The sequence below is a fragment of the Musca vetustissima genome, unplaced genomic scaffold, assembly GCF_032173495.1.
Source record: "Musca vetustissima isolate MV318-11 ecotype Yass unplaced genomic scaffold, APGP_CSIRO_Mvet_v1 utg63244, whole genome shotgun sequence".
In the NCBI taxonomy this organism is placed as follows: Eukaryota; Metazoa; Arthropoda; class Insecta; order Diptera; family Muscidae; genus Musca; species Musca vetustissima.
In genome coordinates this window covers 59,948-86,567 of record NW_026887327.1, presented here as the reverse complement: position 1 = coordinate 86,567, position 26,620 = coordinate 59,948, and the positions used below count along the sequence as shown (strand labels likewise).

The 26,620-nt window shown below is 36.2% G+C and overlaps 2 protein-coding genes across 2 annotated transcripts; both read right to left on the bottom strand.

The window, feature by feature from the left end:
- Positions 1-5,501: 5,501 nt before the first annotated feature.
- On the bottom strand, positions 5,502-11,519 carry LOC133334898 (protein shuttle craft). The gene is made up of 3 exons (XM_061543215.1): positions 8,745-11,519; positions 5,674-6,210; positions 5,502-5,610 (listed from the first exon to the last, which is right to left on the bottom strand). Exons 1-3 carry the CDS (start codon positions 11,517-11,519, stop codon positions 5,509-5,511), a joined length of 3,414 nt encoding a protein of 1,137 aa, XP_061399199.1. The 3' UTR covers positions 5,502-5,508.
- A 10,147-nt stretch (positions 11,520-21,666) lies between these two features.
- On the bottom strand, positions 21,667-22,894 carry LOC133334896 (septin-2-like). Its single transcript, XM_061543213.1, has one exon. It carries the CDS (start codon positions 22,786-22,788, stop codon positions 21,667-21,669), a length of 1,122 nt encoding a protein of 373 aa, XP_061399197.1. The 5' UTR covers positions 22,789-22,894.
- Between the last annotated feature and the right edge of the window lie 3,726 nt (positions 22,895-26,620).

Here is a 26,620-nt window from a genome sequence, read left to right as displayed (position 1 = left end):
TTTCAAAACAACCTCCAGCAAAACCATTTGTGTGTGAACAACGCTTCGAGATGGACCGATTGAATCTGATATTATTTAGTATTATAATTCTCGTGCAGGTTAGTTCATTCGAAACTATCTAGGAATATGGATTTTTAATTTCTCATTTCTTCTTCCTAGCTAAATTGGCAGGGATCTCAAACGTGGGCCTCAAAGGATGTTCCACCCTCGAGGCCGGAAAAACGCCTCGAAGTCTTTAAATTCCTAACCACGCAAATAAATGAATGGAATGTTAAACAATTGCTTATCGAAGCTTCGACATATTCGGAACTTTTGAAGAAATTCGAAGATCTACAGAATGACAATGAAAAATCACCCTCGTCAAGATCTCTTCAAAGGATAAAAGAACAAATTGAACGTTACATCCAGTCCGCTGAGAAACTTAAAGGTGATGCGGAAAATTGTAAACTTCAAGGTGAAGCCAATCGGGAATTGGAGGAATTGCCCAAATATTTACAGCTATTGAGTGAAAGTGATAACAACTCCCGGATTTTTAATGCCTTCCGGCAGCGCTACAATGAAGCCAATACGAAAATTCAGAATGAATTTCCTTCATTCGTGAATGAAATATATCAGAAACTGCCCACGGTCATTGAGCGGTTTCGTCGGGAGTTAAATCAACCTGAAAGGGAAGAATACCGGGATTTCCTTAAATATTGTAGTGAATTTTTAATTGCTCCCAATCCGAAGAAGAAAAATGAATCGTTCGAGAAACTCATCTATGGTCTCATACATAGCCGAACTATGCAGGTGCGTAAAGAAAACAAGGCTAATTGTAAATGGAATTTGGGAAAGATTGAAGATTTCTCCCAAAAGGTTTTAATGATTTAAAAAAAATATTTTTTAAAATATTTTTCAATAAATTCTTACTAAAATTTACAATTGGGATTTTTTTTAAAATTATTTTTGAGTTGTAGATAAAACCGTGGATTTTTTTAAAAAATATTTTTATGGCATACCAACAGGCGACGAAAAGGTCTGGGTCACTACCTTTTTAAAGTGTCCCCCTAACGCTGGGGTGTCATGCTACCTCGTGCCTATCAGCGTTCTACGGTTTGCAGTCAGGGTCCCGACTGTATTAGAACGGAGCCTCAACAAGCTTATTCAGGCTTAGATGCCAACTACTTGCCATGGTAAGAGGCTATGCCATGGTCGACCTCAATCCCTCACATACAGCAATTTCTTTGGAGCCGAATTTTAGTAAACCTGTCGGACGGGATAGCGACTCCATCACGGGAAAGGAGTTCCTTTTAATCAAGAGGAACCTCAAATGTATCCGGAAGTTCTCCAGGAACTATCCAAACGATATTGAGAGGGACTTCTTGATTGATAGGATCCCCCGACCCAGTACTAAGACCACCACGGTAGTCCCTTCAAAGAAGGAGAAACCTGTCGGGGGCTCTAGTACACCTATCCAAACGATATTGAGAGGGACTTCTTGATTGATAGGATCCCCCGACCCAGTACTAAGCCCACCACGGTAGTCCCTTCAAAGAAAGAGAAACCTGTCGGGGGCTCTAGTACATCTAGGAAGCTGATGCCTGAAACTTCTAAGCCCTCAGCACCCCCCAAGGGTAAACTGAGTACTGAGACGTCCCAGACACCAGCATCCACAACGACGGAAGGTAGGGGAATGTCGAAGTCGGCCCAAAGGAGAGCCCGTGAAAGAAGACCGATAAGACACAAGCACCCTCTGTCAAATTGCCAAAGCCGATACCCAAGGCTGTGACAATTGGGCAGTTGCTAGTGGATGCGCCGAAGGTAGCTAGCGCGAAGCAGGTGCCTGCGTCGGTTGGGCATATCTCTGCAGCGGGTGCCAAATCTCGGCCACAGCCCACGGCTGTCAAGAGAATAAGGTCATTGCAGGAACAACAACCTGCTGCAAAGAGATCCACGCAGTCGTCGGCTGTACAAACCTCAGCTTCGTTTTCGTCGTTCGTAGCATCGAAGGAGAAACCTGCCAAGAGCGGTGATTGTGTGGTGAAAGCCAAACACGATGTCTCGAAGCTGGTAGCCCAGTACAGATTGGGATGTCTATAAAAAAACAGTTCAATAAGTACAAGAGCGAAATCAAGAAGGCTAAACGTGAGTCTTGGGTCTGCTATAGTGAGTCATCGAAGCGGCCAGATGTCGCAGAGTACTATCTAAAGATCCAAAATCTATAGGTAGTATTAAGCGAAGTGATGGAACGTGGACAAACTCTGGCAGTGAGACTCTTGATCTTCTATCGTCAACCCTCTTTCCTGGTTGTAAGGACTATTGGGAGGGTGCGCAGTGTGTGCATCAGCCTACAGTTCGAACGAGGGAGGAGGAGAAGATGATAGAAAATACTATAAGCTACCCAAAACTGGTATGGGCGATAAACAGTTTTCAACACTATAAGGCTCCTGGTCCAGATGGTATAATACTGGCCATACTGCAACACGCAGATGAACGAGTACTAGCATCTCTGGAGGACATTTTTAGGGCTTGTTTACTTCTGTCGTATATACCAAGTCTATGGAAAGAGGTAAAAGTGACGTTCATCCCGAAAGCCGGGAAGCCGAATCATACGCTACCAAAAGACTATAGACCGATTAGTCTCTCTTCCTTTCTACTCAAGACTTTAGAAAGATTACTAGACTCAGAAATTAGGAACACTATTGGCCAAAGTAAACTTAGCAACTCCCAGCATGCATACATCAAAGGCAGATCAATGGATACAGCCTTGCACGAGGTGGTTGGGTGCATCGAGAAGAATATGGAGTCCTCTGGCTACACTTTGGCAGCACATTGAGGGAGCTTTCAAAAATGTGAAGCTGGAAGCCATCCATTCTGCTCTCGTAAGCACAGGTATCCCCTCACTCCTAACGGAATGGATTGATGGAATGCTGGACAGCAGAATTATCAACTTATCCTTAGGAGAGAGTTCCGTGAGGAAATCTGTCAACAGAGGCACACCACAGGGAGGTGTACTATCTCTCCTTCTGAGATACATCTGAATTCAATGATCTTAGGATAAAGGTTGTAGCCTATGCCGATGATGTAGTCCTGCTGGTTGGGGGTAAGAGGATGCCCTTTCAAATCTGTCTAACTGGGCTTGCGCCAAAGGTCTTGGTGTAAACCCCACTAAGACAGAACTGGTGCTCTTCACTAGGAAACGTAAGATTCCTAGTTTCCATCTGCCATCACTCGGAGGAGTGACTTTAACCCTTTCTGAAGAAGCAAAATATGTTGAGGAACGCTCTAAGAAAGGACTCAAGAACTCCATAGGTAAGAGCTGCGGATGATCTGGGGACGATCTCCTACCCATTCTTACTTATGCTGCTCACAAAATTGAGTTTAGTACAGCGATCGGCCTAAATCCTGATCACCGGAGCATTCAGAAGTACACCACAGGCAGCCTTGAACGCAATTTTGAATCTCCAACCATTGGACATTCTGATTAAATTCCAGGCGGCCAGGTGTGCTCTAAGGCTCCGGGAAACTGATGCCTTGAAATCGCTGAACTATGGTCATGCTAGTATTCTAAACATAACGGCAGGTTGGAGTAGTCATATTAGTGAGTATGTTCCCTCTCACAGAGACTTTAATGACATCAAAGTAGAGTTTCCTAGTAGGGAATCCTGGACTAGCGGCTCCTTAACTCTGCCAGGTCTGTCATTCTTTAAAGACGGGTCAAAGATGGAGGAAGACACTGTGCAGGCGTTTACTGTAAATTAGAAACATATAACTCATATAAACTTAGCAATCTTTGTAGCGTTTTTCAAGCAGAAATCCTTGCAATTACGAATGCCGACATTACGGGACCGGTGACTATATATGTCGATAGTCAGGCGGCCCTTAAAGCGGTTATGTCGCGTACTATAAACGTAAAAGCAGTTCATGATTGCAAGTCCGCTCTGAATGATAAACGACAGATAGTTTATGTTGGGTTCCAAGACATAGTGACATCGAAGAGAATGAGATAGCCGACGAGCTTGCTCGAGGGGGCTCACAGTCGTCCAATCTTCCGATTGAGAGATCTGTGAAACCTCCCATCGGCTATTTCATTGGCAGAATCCGCTCGTTCTACTGCGAGATAGTCGACAACATATGGCTAAGGGAACCTGCTTGCGGAATCTCTAATTCTCTCGTAAAAGAACGTCTTCGCTGCTGGAACACAGTAAGAGGGAGACCAAAATCGTTGTAGGGATTATAACTGGTCACTGCAAAATTAGATCTCTCATTTCTAAGTGTGACTCCAGTGGAGAGGATTACTGTCGTCTATGTGAGGACGAAGAAGAACTGGAAACAATTGAACATATCCTCTGTAAATGTCCATCGCTGATTAGCAGAAGACACAAACAGTTTGGAAGATATGCAATTGATAATCTAGCCTAAAATTGACCCAAACCAGATCCTAGGCTTTGTCAAAAATTTGACATGTCTAAAATAACCTTTTTTCCGCTCTTCAACTCTCGCTATCTTCTCTCCTTGCTCTTTCACTCCCTCTTTTCTTTTCTTTGCAGGTAAAAAAGGATGATCACAATGGACATAGTCTCCGAGCGGATGGTTGTTACTAACAACCGTACATCCCTAACCTAAGCCTCGAAAATACTGGTATTTAAAAAAAACTATTTTTGATGACTAGACAAAGGCTGGGATTTTTTTAAAATTATTTTCGAGGAGTAGACAAAGGCTGGGATTTTAAAATTTTTGTTTTGAACAATAACCCATCAAAAATAAAACGATAAATAATTGAATTTCTGTTTACAGTTCATTGATAAACAATTTTATTACTAAACAAAATTTATATAGACTTTTTTTAGTTTTATTATTTAGTTTTTGTTTTGTAATAGTAGTTGTAGTAGAAGAAGTTTATTTCTTGTATGAGTGGTGTGTGTTTAATTTTGAGTTTTCAAATTTTTCAGAGGGGGAGAGAGTGTGATTGAAAATATACTATTTTGTAGATCATTTTTGTTTTTTCAGTTAAACTTTTAGTTAAAGATGGGTTTGATTTTATTTTTAAATTTGGTTCATTTTCGGTGACAAGAAAATAAAGTTTATTTTTTTAATCAAGAAAATATTGAAATATTAATTTTTAAACACAAAATTAAATGGGCATAATTGTTGATTTGTAAATTTCATTATACATTTCAATCGGCCATACAATAATTAGGAAGAAAAAAAAAATAGAACGAAAATAATTTAAGGGATTTATAGCCAACACTTTTTTATTTGATTGGGGATTTTTTTTTTCAAAACACTTTAAGAAATATAATGGCTATAAATTCCAATTTGTTTTTACACAATGTTGGTTTGTTTTTTGAACAACAAAAATGAAAAAAAGAAGAAGAAAAAAATACAATACAAATTCAAATTTAAAGAATAAAAATAATATTTTGTAATATTTTTTGGAAGGTGTGGGGCGAGGGGTTTTTAAATCAATCAAAAAAATTAAATGAAAAATGTTCACAAAGGGTTTCAGCAGTTGGTGTTTTCTTAGCATTATCTCTTTAGACCCCAGGCATTGTTGCTGGGTACAGGGACACGCCGTTGGCCAGATTCACGAGCCATTACCTCCATGATACTGGTGGCGGGGAGCCAAGACTAAAAAAAAAAGGAAATAAAAAAATTAATAAAAAATTTTAATTTAATTCTCCACCAACTCACCCTATCCTTGTATGCCGTCGCTACAACATTACGATTCGGCTCGGCATCATAGGCCACCGATTCCACACCAAACATTTCACACATTTCATGAACCAACTGACGTTTCTCACGATTCATGGTGGGGAAAGAGTGTGATCGCGATTTTTGTTTACTTTCCTTGGCCAATTTCACCAGAGTGGTAAGAGCATCATGTATCGATTTCACCAATGCCGGATCACGTTTAGCAAATTTGCGTATAAAATCGGAATATTTTGTCATTAGTTTTTGTGGTAAATCAGGATTGCGAATTTGTAAACCAATCGCTAGACGACGATTACGTTCTAGGGTACGACATTCCTCATTGCAGTCGAGTGTTTTATTAGATTTATTGGTTAGTTTAACGGGAGCTAAAATTTCCGATAACTCCATATAGTTGCCACGTTGCATTTCCGCCATAGATGAGGCCAATTGGGCGGTGGCAATGCGACTAAATTCACGGACCAATTCGGCACAGGTTCGCATCTGTTTGCGATTACCACATTCACATTGTACTTCGACCTGCAGGAAGAAAAGAAGAAGAAAACAACAAAAAATAAAAATAGGGTCCATAATAATGTCAATAAGTCTCTGACGAAATCCTATAAGAATTCTAGTTGGAAGAATAAAAGTTATGCTTATTGGAAACCCAATAAGTTTACTTAGTTAAAATCCCAGTAGGTCTTATTGGAATATCAACTAGATTTAAGAATACCAATAGGTCTTCTTATTGGAAGGCTTAGAGATATTCTTATTCGAAAGTCAATAGGCCTTCTAATTGGAAACGCAACATAACTCCGTCTAAGTGGAACGCCAGTAGGTCATATAATAGGAATGCGTCCAATAAACCTTCTAATGGGAAGTCCAATAGGAGTTCTTTTAAGAAGATCAATAAGCATTCTTATTGGAGAGTCAATATATGTTCTTATTCGAAGATCAATAGATCTGCTAATATGAAGTCCAACATAAATTCTTATAAGAAGTCCAAGTAGTATCAAATTGGAATGCTAGTAGGTCAATTAATAGGAAGGCCAATAAGTTTTCTAATAGGAATAAGTCCAGCAAGCCTTCTAATATAAAGTCCAATAGTTCTTATAAGAAGACCAATATGCTCTCTGAAGATCAATAGATCTGCTAATAGGAAGTCCAACATAACTTCTTATAGGATGTTCAAGTGGTATTCTAATTGGAATGTTAGTAGGTCATGTAATAGGAATGCCAATAACTCTTCTAATAGCAAGGTCAAAATGTATTCTAATAAAAAGATCAATGGTTGTTCTCATAGTAAGAACAATATGTGCTTTAATAGGAAGACTAATAGTTCTCCTAACATGAAGACTAATATTTCTTCCAATAAGAACACTAATAAGTCCTATAAAAGGAATACCAATAAGTCTTCTAATTGGAATACCAATAAATCCTCTAAAAGGAACATCAAAAGGTTTTCTAATAGGTCTTATACTTGGAGATCCAAATGCAATTTTCATTGGAAGATCAATAGGATAGGCAACAAGTCTCCTAATAGGAATGCAAATGAGCCTTCCACTAAAAAGACCAATAGGTGTTCTGATAAGATAACAAATATGTATTCTAACAGGAAGACAAATAGGACTTCTAGTAGGATGTCCAATATTTCTTCTAATAGGAATACCAATAGGGCTTCTTATAGGAAGACCCATATGTATTGCTATTGGAAGACCAATAGATCTAATAGGAAAATCAATAGATTCTCTAATAAGAGAACCAATGGGACTTCTTAATAGGAATACTTCTTAGAGGAAAGCCAATAGAAGTCTTCCAATAGGAAGACCAATAGGTTTTCTTATAGGAAAGCCAATTGATGTTCTAATAGGAATTCTAATATGAAATTAAATTTTAATAGGAAGATGAATAAGATGGTAAATTGGCATTCGAATAGGAAAGCCAATTATTATATTCTAATAGTAATTCCAATAGGATTTATGAGAAGAAGGTCAATAGGTCTTCTAATATGAAGAAAAAGAGGTGGTCTCATTGGAAAGCCAATAAGTTTTCTTGTTGGGTGGCCATTAGATCTATAGATCTTCAATCTTCTAACTAGAAATACAATAGGTCTAACTGGAGATTTAATGGGAATTCTAATAGGAAGATGAATAGGATCTTCAATCGGCATTCGAATAGAAAAGCCAATTTTTATTCTAATAAGAATAACAATCGACCTTATTGGATCGATCGGTCTTATTGGAACACTAATTGGTCTTCTAACTGGAGATACAATTGGAATTCTAATAGGAAGTCACAAATGATGGTATTCTAATAGTAATTCAAACTGATTTTCTAATTAGATCACCATCAGTTCTTCTTAGTGGAAGACCATTAAGTATTCTAATATGTATTTGAATACGTATTCGAATATAGGAAAGCCATGGGGACTTCTTATAGGATAACCAATAAGTCTTCCAATAGGGCATCTTATAGGAAAATCCATAGTTATTGTTATAGGTTTTCTTATCAGATAAAACCGATCTTATTGGATAAACAATAGATCTTCTATCTGGAGATCCGATTGGAATTTTAATAGGATAGCAAACAGGATGGATAGGTCGAAGACGAGGACTCCTTTTAAGATGATATTGTTGGTTTAAGATTAGTAGTATTCTATGAGGGAGCCATTTTGGTATTCTTTTAAGTAGGCCTTTGGAGCATCCTTTATTTAGATTTTTGGAACTTTAGAGTAGCTATATGTGTCCTTTTTAAGAAAACCTTTAGTTCCTTTGTTTTTTGAGAATGTATACAGGTCCCATTTAAAGAAGACATTTTAGCCCACCATGAGAAGGGCTATAAGTTTTTTTTAAGAACGAACTTTTGATCTTCTCTGGAGGAACTATGGGTTATAATTTAAGAAGACATTTTGGTAATCTATGAGACGAGCTATAGGCCTTCCATTAAACAGATCATAGACTTCCTCTTAGAATTTTCATATGTCTGGATTTAGGACATTTTTTAGGCCTTTTTCTGAACATAATTGTTGATATCATATGATAATCTATTTTTGTTGTTGTTATTCCCCCACTCACCATTTCTTTACACGGCGTCTCAGGGCAATCACCATCATGACATGCGGCCATACACTTGTGACCACAATTGGGTCGGGCAGTTGTACAACTTTGTTTGCAAATTTCACCGGGCGTCTGGCATGGGCCCTCATGACAAGTCTTTATGCATTTGTGACGTCCACATGGCAGCGGCTTGTTGCAAGCCAGACCACAAGAGAAACTTTTCTGGGAGCAGGGTATGGTTTTGCGCTGTTCATGCTGGCCGTAACACCATTGGGTGGTAAACATCATACAGGGTGGACAGGTGGCCGATGAGTGGCATGTATGTTGGGGGGCATGATCGCAAGGATGTTTACGTGAACAGGGTTTGGTGCAGACAGGTCTCTTGGTGCCACAGGGCACGGGGGGATATATTACCTCGGCACCACATTCACAGAATAGTTCTTCGAATGAGGAACGATAGCAGGGTGGACAATTGCCACGGTGGCAGGGTTGATCACATTTATGTTTGCCACACGAGAGCGTGTAATTGCAGGGCAGTGGACAAAAATGATCAATATCAATGCAACATTCCTGATTGCATTTGTGTTTGCCACAGGACCGCTTCTTTGTGCAACGTTTTTTGCAGCGGGCATCATCGGCCCTGGTGGATAATTGGCGACATTTTATCATTTGATCCATGTGACCGCAACGGCATTTAACGGCGGTTTGTTTGTTGCAGGGTGGACAATTGCCGGCGTGGCATTTAAAGGTGCAGTGATGGGGATTGCTGGCCTTGCCACATTTTAGGGTTTTGCCACAGGTACCCTCACACAGAGGTATGGGATCAAGGCAGGATTTACGTTGCTCCGCAACAATGGGCATTTTGCCACAGGGGCAGGAGGTGACAATGTCCGGGCTCATTTTGCAGGGCTTACATTCGCCGGCATGGCAACATTGATTGCATTTGTGATTGCCACATGAGAGGTCTTTGCCGCAGGGCTTGCCACAGGAGTAGACGTGTTTGTCGTGGGATTCTCGGGTGCAGGTGACCTGACGTTCATTTTTGCTACAGTGACACTTCTGATCAACCTTCTCTTTGCACGGGGGACACTTGCCCTCGTGGCATTTCTCCTGGCAGACGTGGAGTTCACAGTTCAGTAGCTTTTCACAGGTGGAATCGCACTCTATGGTCTCCTTGATGCAACATTGCATGGTTTTGGAAGTCTTGCCACAGCCACATTCTCGTTTCACCTGGGCCTGGCATGGTGGACAGGGGCCAGGGTGACACAACAAAGTACAGGCATGCGGACAGCCCTCTATGCGGCCGCACACCTCTCCACATGAATGCGCGATGTCCTGATGATTATTCGTGGGATTTTTCAACTTGCCACAGAAGCAGTAATAATCGCGTGGCACATCTTTCTCCACATTCTGACAGGCCGGGCAACGCCATCCGTCGTCTGATTTCGATGATGAGGCCCATTTAATGATACACTGCAAATGCATGATGTGATAGCAGTTGTGGCAGGACCATACACTCTGTTGGGCCTTAATCGATTCGACGCACACCAAACATTCGAGGCGCCGGCATTCGATATCGCGTATCAGCTTTTCACGTTGTGAAAGTTTTTCATTTTCTGGGAACACTTTTTTGGGTGATTTCTTTTCGGGACTGGGCAGGGGACTATCTTTGCCATTGTCATGGGAATATTTTTCTTCGACACGGAAGCCATTGATGCGATCGCGATTGCGATTCCAATCGTCACGGCGTTTATTGCTGCGATAATTGTCGTAGCGTTGATGATAATCGTTGCGTTGATTGCGGCCGCCGCGTTCGGGGCGGTCATTGCGTTCGTAGCGATCGAAACGTTCTTCACGTTTTCCGCCGCCTGCGGAGTCTCTTCCTCCGGAGCCTCCTCCGACTGATCCCTCTGCATACTCCTGTTGTGATCTTCTGCCATTTTGATAGCGTTTATTTTGATGTCCACCATTCTGCTCAGGATTTTGTTCATTGCCATTTCGATTATATTTGTCCGAATTCCGATGCTGTTGAGATTTACTAAAGGCCCCAGTGTTCTTTTGAACCCCACCAGGACCACCACCATTATTATTATTTTGTTGATGATTTCCTGTGGACCCACCACCATTTCCTCCTCCACCTCCACCATTCATTGTCAACGATGGAGTCGATGAATTCGAATTCGATGCCGAATCATTATTGTGATTTTTCTCTTGTAAATTTCGTGAAAATCTTTCCATATTCTTTTCAATACGATTGTGGTTACGGCGATTATTTTCCTTATCCTGTTTGTTGTTATTGTGACGATTATTGTTGCGTCGATGCTGATGGCGTTTTTCTTCCTTTTCAAAACTGGTATCAGCTGGGCCGGTAGAAGCCGAATATTTATCCGCCGCCTGATGACCATTGGAAGTAGTTTGCGTGACCAATGGCTCCACATTGCCATTGGTGTTGGCATTATTATTAGTCTCTAATTTTGTTTGATTTGTTTCGTTCAACGAAAGTTTATCAAAACGAGGCACAAATTCAGGTGCTGTAGCCTGCAACTTGGTATTGGAAAAATCAAAACCAGTTGCAAAAGGATTTGCATAGTATTGTGTACCACCACTGCCATTGTCTCCATTATCAAGTCCGACACCGACACCACCACCACCACTACCATTTCCATTAAAATTTAAACCATAGCCTCCGGTAGGTTTGGGATCATAAAAATTCTGTCCCAATCCCAAGGAACTTGAGGAGTTGGGATTACTTAAAGGATGTACATTATAGTTTGGTAAATTTTCAGCAGTCATCATGTAAGGATTGGGGGAATTGAAGTACTGGAAAGAGAAGAAAGTTAAAAAAAATTATTAGAATTTTTAATAAAAAAATATTAAAACAAATAAAATTTAAAAGATTTTTAAAAAATATGTTGGAATTATTTTTAAGGTCAACAAACAGGTGTTTTCAAGGCGTGGAGTTAAAAAAAAATATTTTTTCAAGGCGTGAGTTTTAAAAAAATATATATTCAAGGCGTGAATTAAAATTTTTTTCATGGCGTAAATTTAAAAAAAAATCTTTTTAAGACGTTCATTATTTCTTCAAGGTGTGGATTAAAACAAAAGATTTTTTCAATTAATTTTTCAAGGCCTGGATTTTCTAAAATATTTTTTTCAGGGCGTGGATTTTTAAAAAAATATTTTTTAAGGCCTGAATTTTTAAAAAAATATTTTTTCAGGGCGTGGATTTTAAATTTTTTTCAGGACGTGGATTTTTTTAAATATTTTTTCAAGGCGTGGATTTATTCAAGGATTCTTGAAAAAATATTTATTTTGGGTCCATGAATTATTTAAAAATCCCCTTTATTTGGAAAAAAATAGTCCACGCCTATTTGGGGCACTTAAAAAATGGTTTTAATAAAAAATTAACAATTTTCCGCTTATTAGGGCCCCCTGAAAAAAATCCTTAAAACCAACCGCTTGAGTCCATGAAAAATATATGGCACCTGAAAAAAATCTAACTTCTTAGGGTCTCTGAAAATATTCTTAAACAATCTGGGGTTCCTGAAAAAGTATTTAAAAAATTCCCGCTTATTTAGGTTCCGGAAAACTATTCATAAACATTTTGGGTCCCTGAAATTATAAAAAAAATAACAATTTTCCGCTTATTAGGGCTCCCTGAAAAAATCCTAAAAACCAATCGCTTGAGTCATGAACAAATATTCTTAAAAAATCCGCTTATTTGTGTGCCTGAAAATATTTAAAAATAAATTCCCGCTTATTTGGGACTCTAAAATATATGGCAACTGAAAAAAGTCACACTTCTTAGGCTCTCTGAAAATATTCTTAAAAGTATTTAAAAAATTCCCGCTTATTTGGGTCCCGGAAAACTATTCATAAAATACTTCAAATTTAATAAACAAAATCCTTAATAAAGTCGTAAAGATCGCGAGAGATTGACTTCTACTCGAACATAAGTTGGACATCAAAAACACCTAAAATCAAAAGAAAACGAAATACCAAACAGGTGGAATAAGTGAACCAAGATCTTGAACATACTAAATATAACCCAAGGTCTTTGTGTGGGAGCTGCATAGAACCATGGACTATTGGGATATTGAAAATGTTTTGTGAATAAGTTGTGCACCAAAAATGCACCTAGAACCTTCAAAATAACTATAAAGGCAGATGGACCTTTACCAGGGAGCTGTACCCAAAAGTTAATCGATATTGAACATTTTTGTTACGATGAAATGATGAAAACCCTAAATATTAACTTAAAACCAATTCGTTTGAAAAACAGGTCCGAAATCTCTAAAATTCGGAATTTTGGGGGGTTCCGTTATATGACGTTAACTGGTGGGAAGATTTCCTACCCAATGAGAACTTAAAATATAAAAATAGAGCTTCTTCGATGCGATAACGTGCTCACAGTAACGAAAATCAGAAGTGCCGTTATATGGGGGCTACCTTAAAAAGTGGACCGATATTAATTATTTTTGGTAGGAATATTTGTCTCCTAATGCGAACCCAAAATACTAACTTGCAGCCAATTCGAATGAAAAAAGATCTCTGAAACATCAAAATATCGAAATAGGGAAGATACCCTTTTATGGAAGCTATACCAAAAGGTTAACCGATATTGATAATTTCTGGTAGGATTCTCATTGGGTGGTCCAATGAGAACCCTAAATACTAACTTACAACCACTTAATTTAAAAACCCTGCTTAAGCACACCAAATTAACGAAATTTGGGACGTACCCTTATATGGGGGCTACCCCAGAAAGTGTACGTATATTGATAATAATTGGTAGAAATATTTGACATCGAATTAGAACGCAAAATACTATATTGCAGCCGATTCGGTTGAAAAACGAAACCAAAATACCGAAAATCGAAAGTGCCTTAATATGGGAGCTACTCTTAAAAGTGGACTGATATTGATAATTTTTGGTAGGAAGATTTGCTACGCAATGAGAACCCAAAATACCAATTTACAGCTAATTCAATTAAAAAGCGTGTCCAAGCTCCCCAAAATACTGAAATTTAGGAGGTACCCTTATATGGGAGCTATATCAAAACATCGTCCGTACAAACATTTTTAGTACGTCGTTTTACTAACCAATGAGAACTCAAAATACCAAATTACAGACAATGCGGTTGAAAATGTTGACCAAAATACCCTAAAATTAGGGTATCGTATGGTAACTACTTCGAAACTTGGATCAATATTGATCATTTTTGGTAGGAAGCTTCGCTACCCAATGAGAATCCAAAATGCCAAATTAAAGTCAATTCTGTTGATAAATGCGTTCAAGCTCCCCAAAATGCCGAAATTAGGGAGATTCCCTTAAATGAGAGCTATATCAAAACGTTGACCGATCTAGATAATTTTTAGTATGAAGATTTGCTAACCAATGAAAACTCAAAATACCAAATTACAGGCAATTCAATTGAAAATGTTGATCAAAATACCCTAAAATTCGGGTATCGTTATATGGGAGCTACTTCGAAACTTGGGCCCATATTGATTACTTTTGGTAGGAAGCTTCGCTAATTAATGAGAATCCAAAATATGAAATGGTTGGTTGAAAAAAGGAACTTAAAATACCGAAAATCGGAAATGCCCTAAATCGCAGACTGAAATTTATTATTTTATTAGGGAAATTTTCTACCCGATGAGAGCCCAAAATATCAAATTATAGACAATTCGGCAGGGAAACAATCCCAAAATACAGAATATGAGAGCTACGCAGAAACTTGGACCAATATTGATAATTTTTGTTAGAGAGATTTTCTACCCAATGAGAATCCAAAGTTCCAAATTACAGACAATTTGGTTTAAAAACGTTTTCAAATTTCCCCCGAAATACCGAAATGTGGGAGGTACATTTATATGGGTGCCACGCTAAAAAGTGGACCAATGTAGATAATTTTTGGTAGAAATCTTCGCTAGCCAATGAGAATTGAAAATACCAAATTACAGCCAATTCGAATGAAAAACATGTCTAAGCTCCCCCGAAATACCGAAATGTGGGAGGTACATTTATATGGAGGTCACCCTAAAAAGTGGACCAATGTAGATAATTTTTGGTAAAAAGATGTGTTACCAAATGAGAACAAAAATATCAATTTACAGCAAAATTAGTTGAAAAAGGGTATCCGAAATTCTCGAAATATTGAAAATTGAAAGGTTCGGTTATAAGGGGGCTATCCTAAAAAGTGGACCGATATTGATAATTTTTAGTAGGCAAGTTTCACATCCATCGCGAACTATGAATAGCAAATTACAGCCTAATCGATTGAAAAAAGTACCATAAGTAACGAATATTGGGAGTAAAAGTAACCGTAGTAACGAATATTGGGAGCCCAATCGATTGAAAAAAGCACCCGAAGTAACGAATATTGGGAGTACCGATGTATGGGGGCTATACCAAACAGTGGACCAATATATCCAAATTCGAAAAACAAATAACTTAGTAATAATAGCAAGGTGAGGGCAACATTTCAAAGCACTATCTTTTTCAACATTTCCAGGGAAAATCTTTTTGTTCCGAATAATTTCAAGATCGCTCTCATTTTTTTCCGAATTTATATTGAAAACTAGTCTCCCACCATAAAATGGAAAGCTTATCTTGAATTTGCCATTAATGGCAATAATAATATTGAAGCTTAAAGGTGATGAACTTAATCTAAAGAGATAAGAAAAGCGGAATATATTAAACAAAATTGTTCAAGTGATTTTCAAAACACTGGCGTATCAAATAGTCGTATTTCAGAACACAAAGAGGGAACAATAGACGCTTAAAAAATATTATGAAGATTTTATTCAATATTTGTATGCTGCTCTTGGCAATACAGGTGAGTTAGAAAAATCAAAAATGTATTCACCTTAACTATAATTCTTTTTTCGTCCCAGATTTCATGGGCAGCACCCAGAAAATCTTCATCGATCATAACCACAACCAGTGAACCCGTGACGTCTTCTTCGATATCCCCAACCTATCATAAACGTTATCAATTATTCGACACCATTCTATTGAAAGTAAATAAAATTATTTCCGATGAAATTGTCGAGAAAACCTCCATCTATCCGGATGTCCTTAAAGACTACACCGTGTGGTATAAAGAAAACCATGAAAAAATCCCCGCCAACAAACAGCAACAATATTCCGAACTTAAAGAAAATTTACAAGATTTTATAACGACTTCAGAAGGCTATGGAAAAGCACCCACAAATTGTTCGTTGCAACGTAAAATGCATACGCTATTTTTCACCATAGAAAATCTACGCTATGATCTGCGTCACCGTGAGGTAAATCAAATATGGTCACGCTATCAAAAGAATTTAAAGGACACCGATGAGGAAGCTAAGAAAAAAGAATTTTTGCAAAATGATTTACCCGTGATAATTAAGGATGTGGAACAATTCATTGCGAGCTTGGATGCCAGAGGAAAGGAGGATAATAAGGATATTATTAATTGGTTTACGGCTTTGCAATCGAAAACTAACGATGAGGATAAAGTGGATGCCTTCGATGATATTCAAGATTTATATGGTGAAGAATATGAACGGGAGACAGCAGCTGGTGGGGTAAATTGTCGTTTGACTGTGCAGCTTGAATGGCGTGAACAAATCATAAAGGGTGTACTAATGGCTATTGTATCGGCTTTGAACCCGGAGGCGGAAATTTCAACTACTTAAATATTAAAAAATGGAAATTGAAGAAATTGAATAAAAAATCAGATTTAAAAATCGATCGGAACTTTATATGTGAAAGTTTTGTCATGGTAAATTGTTATCAGGAGAAAACTAGTGTCAATACGATTGAAAAACGTGTCCAAACTCCCCAAAATACCGAAATTTAGGAGGTACCCTGATATGGGAGCTATCAGACAGTTCGGATGAAAAACATGCAAAATTCCCCAATAGCCCGAAATATGAGATGTAAACTCATATGGCGGGTACCCTAAAAAATGGACCAATATTGATAATTTTTGGTAGAAAGATTTCAAATCCAATGACAACTCAAAAGTGTATCATTTCAGGTAGTCCGGTTGAAAAATGTGTCCAAACCCCCTAATGTTCGAAATTTAGGAGATAGCTTTATATGGAGGTTACCCTAAAAGTGGACCAATATTTATAATTTTTGGTAGGAAGATTTACTACCTAATGAGTATCCAAAATAATTAATTACAGTCCATTCGGCTGGAAAACATGGTCAAACTCCCCAAAAGTCCGAAATATGCGATGTAACCTTTTATGGGCCCTAACCTAAAAAGTTGACCAATATTGATAATTTTTGGTAGAAAGATAAAATTAGAGCCAATTCGTTTGAAAGACGTGCACATAATTCCCCACATACCGAAATTTGGCAGGTACCCTGATATGGGGACTATCCTAAAAAGTGTACCGATATTGATAATTTTTGGTAGGAAGCTTTACTACTATCCAAAAAAAATAAATTACAGTCCATTCGACTGAAAAAGATGACCAAACTCCCAAAAAGTCTGAAATATAGGAGGTAACCTTATATGGGGCCAAACATAAAATATGGACCAAAAAATATTTCTCTTAAAAAATCTATGCCTTGATAAAAAAAAATATTTCTTTAAAAATATAAATATTTTTAGCTCCTCTACTTTTTAGGGACATTGAAAAAATATTTTTTTAAAAATCCTCCCCTTGAAAAAATATTTTTTTTAAAAATCAACGCCTTGAAAAAATATTAAAAAAAAATCAACGCCTTAATTTTTTTAAATTCCACTCCTCGAAAAAATATTTTTAAAAAATCCACCCCTTGAAAAAATATTTTTTTAAAAATCCGCCCCTTGAAAAAATATTTTTTTAAAAATCCACCACTTAAAAAAATATTTTTTTTTTAAATCCACCCCTTGAAAAAATATTTTTAAAAAATCCACGCCTTGAAAAAACATTTTTAAAAAATCCACGCCTTGAAAAAATATTTTTAAAAATTCACTCTTGTCTATGGCCCTTGAACAAATATTTTTAAAAAATCCAAGCCTACTTGGGGTCTTGAAAGACTTGTTTTTGCGTGTGAATCATCCCAGCACTACTGTCTTTGATTTCTTAGAACCGAAATATTTTATCAAACACATGTCACATACACACCTACTACCCTAGATATTACGAAATAAAAAAAAAAAACACAATAATTAAGATCATAGCAACAAAAACGAAATTTACTTACATGATACTGCTGTTGTTGTTGCGATTTATTGGCGGAACGATAATCATGATGATGAGGATCTTGAGCTTGATATTGAGGCATAATGGGATTTGAAAATAGGCCAGCATCTAGGACACCACCATTATTTGTATATGTCGCTGAACCAGAGGGATGAACACCGCCGACACTCCCTCCTCCTCCTCCACCTCCAGCTAAAAGATTATGTTGCATTATAAATTGATTGAAGTTAACGTAATCCCTGTTATTATTGTTGTTGTTGGAGTTCGAATGATTTTTACCAGTGAGGGATGGTTTATTAACAGGGACTGCTGATGTTGTGGAACTACTTAAATTGGTGATATCCGAGGTATTGGCACCAAAACCTGGCCATAGCTGAGATATCGGTGGCTGGGTTGTTTGCGTTTTAGGGTCTGCCGACATGTTGATTGGTTGATGATGGGTTGGTTGGTTGTTTGGTTGGATGTTGGTATTGGTGAGTGTTTTTTGGGATATAGGGAAAACCACGCTGGCTGGCTGTCTTGTCACTGTGGTGGTAGTGCTGGTGTGTCAAACTGCTGCTGCTTGGCGTTGAACTTGACACACAGAGTGAAGAACAACAACAAAAAAGTTGATCACTTTTGCTGGATTCCTTTTTTCTCGGAAGAAACCTTCTTGCTTCCGACTTCTTCTCCGGCCACTAAGGGCCCTGCCAAAAATTCCTTGGCTTGTGATCAGTACCGCGGCGTTTGCTTACTTTTCACCCAACCCAAGGTGGGGGTAAAAAAAATGAGTTCCTTGGGAAAGTCCCACGTAGTTTAAGCCACAACTACCACACAATAATATGTTGAGGAATTATAATATTGGCAGCTACACGCTTCTTCTTCGGCGTTGTCGTTGACTTTTCACCCGTTCGTCGTCGTCGTCGGTGACGGCCGTACTGTTTCTGCTTCTTTTCTTTGTACCAACACACACTTGCAATTTTATTCTGCACACGATGATTACAAAAAAAGAAACGACACAACGGAAGACAAAAAATGCCAAAGAGAAAGATGGAAAGTTAGTTAAAGCACAACAGAACTTGCACGATATGTTAAAATTATGAAATTGCCAGCTTGATAAGAAAGCTTAAGGGGGGAGGAGGAGAATGCCAAAAACCTGGCAATTTCATGAGTTTAACAAAAACAGACGTTCACTTACACCCGCACACATGCAAAAAATAAGTTAAAAAAGTTTTTTTTCCTTCCACAACTGCTGCTGCTGCTGCCACTGCTGTTTAGGGACTAACAAGTCGACTTGTGAGTAATCGATAAATCAGTTATCGACAATGTGTGGTGATTGACAATTGCATCAGCAAATGCCATAATAACGTTGAGTGTTGCCAATGACACATGTTATGCAAAGGGCGTTGCTATTTAACAAAGAGAGAAATGAAAATGCCATAATAACGTTGAGTGTTGCCAATGACACATGTTATGCAAAGGGCGTTGTTACACCGGAGATGCTATTTAACAAAGAGAGAAATGAAAACGTGTGAATTAAATATCAATTTATTAAATTTTAATAAAAACTTGATTTACAAAAAATATATTTTGGGGATCTACATAAGGCGTAGATTTTTTTAAAGAATATTTATAGGGCATCAATAAGAGGCGTGGATTTTTTAAGAATATTTTTAGGGAACCATCAGGCAAGGCGTGAATTTTTTAAAGAATATTTTTAGGGGACCATCAGGCGAGGTGTGAATTTTTTAAAGAATATTTTTAAGAAACCATCAGGCGAGGTGTGAATTTTTTAAAGAATATTTTTAGGGAACCATCAGGCAAGGCGTGAACAAGGAATTAAAGAATATTTTTTAGGTCCTACACAAGGCGTGAATTTTTTAAACGGATATTTTGTAGGTCCTACAGTAGGCGTGCATTTTTTAAACGGATATTTTTAGGTCCTACACAATGCGTGAATTTTTTAAACGGATATTTTTTAGGACCTACAGTAGGCGTGCATTTTTTAGGGACCAACACAATGCGTGCATTTTTTAAAGATGTCAAAATGTCGAACATGGGAAGTACGAACCCAAAATATCAATTTTGTTATTTTTTTCGGTTCAAAAACATGTCTGAAATTCTTAAAAATATCAAAATGTACGGCGTACCCTTATATGGGGGCTACACTAACAAGTGCACCAATATTGATCATTTTTGGTGTGGAGCTTTTATACCTAGAGAGATTGCAAAATACCAAATTACAGCCATTTTGGTTGAAAAACAAACACAAAATATCGAAAATCGGAACCGTCTTTATATGGGGGCTACCCGAATGATGGGCCAATCATGATTCTTTTTGGTAGGATGATTTGCCATCCAATGATAACCAAAAATACTTAATTACAGCCAATTCGATTGAAAAACGGACCCAAAATAGCGAAAATCGGAATTGCCGTTATTTGGAGGCTACCCCAAAAGGTGGTTCGATATTGTTAATTTTTGGTGGGGAGATTCGCTAACCTATGATAACTCATAATACTAAATTACAGCCAATTTGTTGAAACACGAACCCTAAATACCGAAAATCCGAAGTGCGGTTATATGGGGGCTACTCCAGAACTTGGGTCGATATTGGTAATTTTTGGTAGGATCATTTGTCATCCAATGAGAAGCCGTAATACAAAATTACAGTCATTTTGGTTGAAAAAATGTGTCCTAAAAATTATGGGTAACCTATATGTGGGCTACCCAAAAAAAGTGCACCAATATTGCTAATTTTTGGTAGGATGATTTGTTATCCATTCAGAACTTGAAATACTGAATTTCAGTCCATTCGGTTCAAAAACGTGTCTGAAATTTCCAAAACTCGAAATATTGAGGGTACTCTCAGATGGAGGCTAAGCCGAATTTTGAACCGATATTGATAATTTTTGTTAGGAAGATTTGCATTCCAATGAGAACCCCAAAAATACAAAATTTCAGCTATTTTGGTTGAAAAAATGTGTCCAAAATCCATAAAATTATGTGGAGGCTATACCGAAACTAGAACTGATATTGCTATTTTTATAGGAAGATTAGCTATCCAATGAGTATCCAAAATAACTAATTAAAAATTCCTCTTATGGTAAAAAATTTCCAAATCGCTGCAACAAATTTTTTTCCGCATGAACCTAGCTCATCGTAACTACTTGACGTTATCAGTATTTTTTTTTTGAATCCCTGAAGCGTGCTTGTGTTTACATTAGTAATCTTTTATGTATTACAGTATTTAAATTTCGAATTTTGAAATATCCAATAGTGACAATGACGAGTGCTTATCAGCATTTTTCCCAAGACTGTTTACTTTTAGAAGATAAACATTTTTTGATGTTGACATGGTGTGTGATTGGTGATAGTGAGTCAATAATTCACGTTTTGAATGCTAAAAATAGTTTTAGAATTTCCCACAATTATTTAGGATTTTTTTAAAATTCGATTATCTTTTTTTTTTTTGAATATTTTATTGTTTATTAAACAAAATTTAAAAAAAACTGGCCTTTGAGTTATACTTAATTAAGGATAAAATAGCATTAAAAAATAATAACTAAATAATAAACAAAAAAATATTTATAAAAATAATTGCAAAAAGTAAAAAACAAAGCACTCCAAAAAATGTACATATGAATGAAGAAGTCTTGTGTAGTATTATGAGATAAAAAATATTTTTTGATGGCAATACTTTGTCTGGTTACTGGTCTTGTTTCAGAATTTTCTTAGGGCGTCTTCTCCTGAAGGAAGGAGTACCGCTTTATTTCTTCCCCTTCTTGCCCAGTGTCATGGTGTGATGAGAAGCCACATAATTTGTTTTATGTGTTGTAAATTCAATATATTCCTCTTCGAGCTTCTGGCGGGCCTCCTCCAATTTCCGCTTCTCTTCGGCATGCTCCTTTTTGAGTTTTTCAAAACGTGAATGCAGCTCACGTTCACTTTCCTTCAGCTCTGCTTCCTTTTCTTTGACACGTTGTACAAACATTTGGCGAACTTCATCCTCTTTAGCCTGCAGTTCACTGAGATGATGGGCACGTTTAATTTCGAAAATTTGTTGAAACGATACGGGTTTATTGTCATTGTCCACATCACAGAAACCCATTTCACTGAGACGTTTCTGCCTATACAAAGCATAATGGGTTTGATGGGTCTGCTCTCGTAAATCTTCCATATTGGTGCGTATCAACATTTCACGTAGCTTAACAAAATCACAATGCAGCTCATTTTCAACCTGTACCGTGCCCCATGGATATTGACGGGCCCTTACCAATTTATTGCCAATTTTTACAAATTCTCTACTACCAACCACAGCAAAGGGGGTGTGGTCATTCATAAGGGCATTTGTCTCCGCCACTGTTTCATCATCCACCGGGAATTGATAAATATTTACATCATTGTTTTTCAGCTCCTCCAGTATCTTGGCCTTAAATCTCTGCAACTCCGTTTTGGAAATAGTATCAGCCTTGGCAATGATGGGTATAATGTTCACCTTGCTATCCAATTGTTTCATACACACCAAATCCAAAGATTTCAGACCATGCCCAGTGGGGCAAATAAAATACAGACAGGCATGTATTCGACTATCATGATAATCGACCAAGGAACGTTTTATTTTCAACTCCTCCTGCAGATAGGCCTCAAACTGGGTGTCAATATAATCGACGACAGCCTTAAAGGAATTCTCTTTGTTGATTTGATCACCAAAACCCACAGTATCACAGATGGTCAATTTGAGCTGGACATTGCTTTCTTGCAGTTCATAGGTATTGGCTTTTAGTTTGACATTGGGTAGCGTATGGGGACTGGGTGTTGATTCAAAACTTGTATTGAAGAGGGAATCCATGAGGGTGGATTTGCCCAAACCCGTTTCACCGATACACATCACATTGAATACAAAACCATTTTGTACCGATTTATTAACCAATTGATCGGGAAGGCTATCGAAACCGACATGGCCGGATTGTTTAAGCGTGCGGGATAATATGTCTTTTTTCGTTGGAACTGCAACACTACCACTGGTGGCGGCCACTTCAATTGTCATCTTTGATTTCGTTCTTTTTTAATTCAATTTCAATTTATTTCCAAATAAAATGCTGGTGGTGTTGTTCAGACAAAGAAAGTTTGCTTGCTGTCTTGTCCGGTTCTGCTTGTCACTGACTGTGGAAAATCATAAGAAAATTTTCATTTATTTATAGCAAGAGAATATTCAAATGCACCTACCTGCGGGAAAGCTGGCCTGCTTGTGCTTGTTTGTTGTTTTAGATAAACAAATTAGCGTTTTATTTGGGATTATTGCTGCATTAATACCTGGAAAATTTCTTAATTATTTTCGTATTGTCTGTGGTGTTGTTGCTGCTGCTGTCACTCACTGCAACTTATGGGAAACACCCACACCTCTCACTCACACTATCTACGCTCTCTTTGTCAATACAACGCACTACTCTCTCCGTCAATCAATGCAGTTTGTTTTGTTATGGTCTTTCCAGAAACTTCAATTGCAGCAATTTGTTGTTGCTTTATTTTATTGCTGTTATTGTCTTTGTTTTACTAATTACTTTATAACTTTAATTATGTTTATTTCCACTAAAAAATATCTATTGCACTTTGTTTTATTAATGCAGGGGTTTTTCCTTGCCGATGGCTATTAAACAAATGAGAGCAGTTGACAGTTAACTACTGATTGGTGAGTTCAAAAGGGCATGATTCACTGAAATGAACCGAAGGCACTCAATTGAAATGGTTCACGTTGGGCACAGGGAAATGATTGCCCGTGAATAATGAAATGGGAGATAATAATGAATTAATTAAAAAAATAAATTAATTAATGTAGGGGTTAAAATAAACTACTTTAACTTAAAATAATAATAAAAATGATACACATTTTTATATTATATTCATTTTTTAATTAATATTTTTAAGAAACAACAAGGCCAAGGCGTGGATTTTTTATAATAAATATTTTTAAGAAACAACAAGGCCAAGGCGTGGATTTTTTATAATAAATATTTTTAAGAAACAACAAGGCCAAGGCGTGGATTTTTTATAATAAATATTTTTAAGAAACAACAAGGCCAAGGCGTGGATTTTTTATAATAAATATTTTTAAGAAACAACAAGGCCAAGGCGTGGATTTTTTATAATAAATATTTTTAAGAAACAACAAGGCCAAGGCGTGGATTTTTTATAATAAATATTTTTAAGAAACAACAAGGCCAAGGGATTTTTTTAAATAAATATTTTAATAAATATTTTGTATAATAAATATTTTATTTAACTTAAAAAATATTTGTATTTATAATTTTTAGTAAAATTTTTTACTTTGTATTTTTAAACCAATTTTTTTATAAAAATAAATTACAAATTATCTTCTTAATATGAATGCAAAATTTGTAATAAAATAAATATTTGTAATATTTTTTTATACCTAAAAAAATTTAAATATTTAAAAAAAATGCAGTAAAAACTCACTAATCCGTACATGCCTAATCTTGTCTGAATATCACAATTCATGACATATTCTATAATCCGGATTGTTTGATTTTAAAATCCGGATTGTGAAGATACATTATTTTTTTTATGTATTTTTATTATTAAAATCAGTGAAAATGTTAACTATTATATTTAAAGTTCATATTTTTACAATGAAAAATTTTATTTTTTAATAAAAACGTAAAAATATTCATATGATCGCTAAATTAATAAAAATTTAAACCAATTTAAAAAATAGTTCGGAAAATTTGACAATCTCGATAGGTGTTTGCAATCAATTGTCGGGATTAGCGATATTTTACTGTATGTAATTTTTTTTTTGATTTTTTTTTTTTGTTAAGAAGTTATTTTTTAAATTTTTAGTAAAAATATTTTTCAAAATTAAAAAAATATTGCTATAAACATATTTTTAATAATTTATATATATATATATATATATATTATTTTAAATAATATATCAAAATTCTTTTCATTAGTATTTAAATAATGGAAATAAACACCACATTATTGTTTTTGAAGATGTAAAAACGACCTTTTGCATACCATGTGAATGTTAATGACATTTCCACCTCTGAGCAACAATGTAAATACGCGACATAAAGGCCGCTCAGAGCAACAATGTAAACACCAGACATAACGGCCACTCTCTGAGCAACAATGTAAAACAAGACATAACGGCCTTACTGTAATGTTACTGTAAACGCTAGGAAGCAAACAGACCTAACTAAATTGCTTTAAATAAGCCTTGACGTGTTTATCACGTTAACAAACAAAATAATTAATCGAAATTAAAATGTATTTTTTGAAAAAAAATACAAAAATATAAAAAAAATAAATTAAAACAAAAAAAGGGATGATTTTAATACCCTCATTAATTGTTTTATACACAAATATATTTTATTTAGTTTATAAAAAAATGCTAATTTTTTTGTTTTGGTTTTTATTTATAAACCATTTGAATATTGAATTGCACATTTCGTGGTCTCATAACTGGCTCTCTCTTCGGGGAATAGATGCATAAATTCCATTACCATTTTCTGTTGTTTAACATAATCCGTTTGGCGATCGAATTTCTTAGACCATTCGACAATATCTTCTGACTCGTTAGCATCAATTTCATTTAAATAGCTGTCCACGGTCTCCTTAACGAATGCATAAAACTTTTCATTGGAATTTTTACTAATTAAACGCATTGGTATGGAAACTCTCATAAATTGTTTAACCCAATCACGACGTAATTTATCATCTTCCAGCGAATCGAAGAGATGGCGAATTTTCTCATGATTTTCTTTAAGGGCCAATTGTTTTTCACAGTTCCGAGGATCCGATTGAAGATTTTCCAATAAAACTTCACACATTGTAATGCGGGCACTTAAGTCCTCATATATTGAGGATGCCTTTAGATCATCATTCGATTCGGACCACTGTTTTAGACCGGCAATATATTGCGAAAATTCCTTGTAGATTTCATCGGACCATATCGATTGTTGTAATTTGTCTGCTACCGTTTCGAAAAGTTGATAACGTTTGGATTCTTTAAAATTTCCACTGGGAGCGGTCAAGGAAATCTGAAAAAAGAAATTTTGAAAATTTTCCAAAAAAAATATTAAAAGTATTTTTTAAAAATTTACCTCCACTGTTAGGGCCACCACAAAAATCACAATAAATTTATTCATTTTCAATATTGTTATTATTTATATTTTTTCCAATTGATTTTTATGTGTTGGTTCTTGATCACTTTGCCGTTTGTGACTGATACGATTTCTGATCTGTCATTTATATATATGGCATTTAAATTTCTTATCAGCTTATTCGGCCTACACTCATTCAAATTATCATCATCAATTTTCAATTTCTTGGGAAAATATTGATTTCTTCTCTTATCAATTTTAATATTTTTTGAGAATTTCAATAATTTTAAGAATTAATAAAATTGCTGGGAATTTTTGCCAGACAAAAAGAAGTCAGCTAAGCGGAAAGATGGAATAATAAAAAAATTTAAATTATTTTCGAAAAAAAAAAAATATTTTAAATATATTAAAAAGTATTTTTTTAATATTGCTATTTTAATTTGTTATTATTATTTTTTCTAATTCTTGGTTAGTTTTTTTATAAATGTTTCCATTTTATTTGCAGCTAAGCGGAAAGATGGAATAATAAAAAAATTTAAATTATTTTCAAAAAAAAAAAAAAAAAAAAATATTTTAAATATATTAAAAAGTATA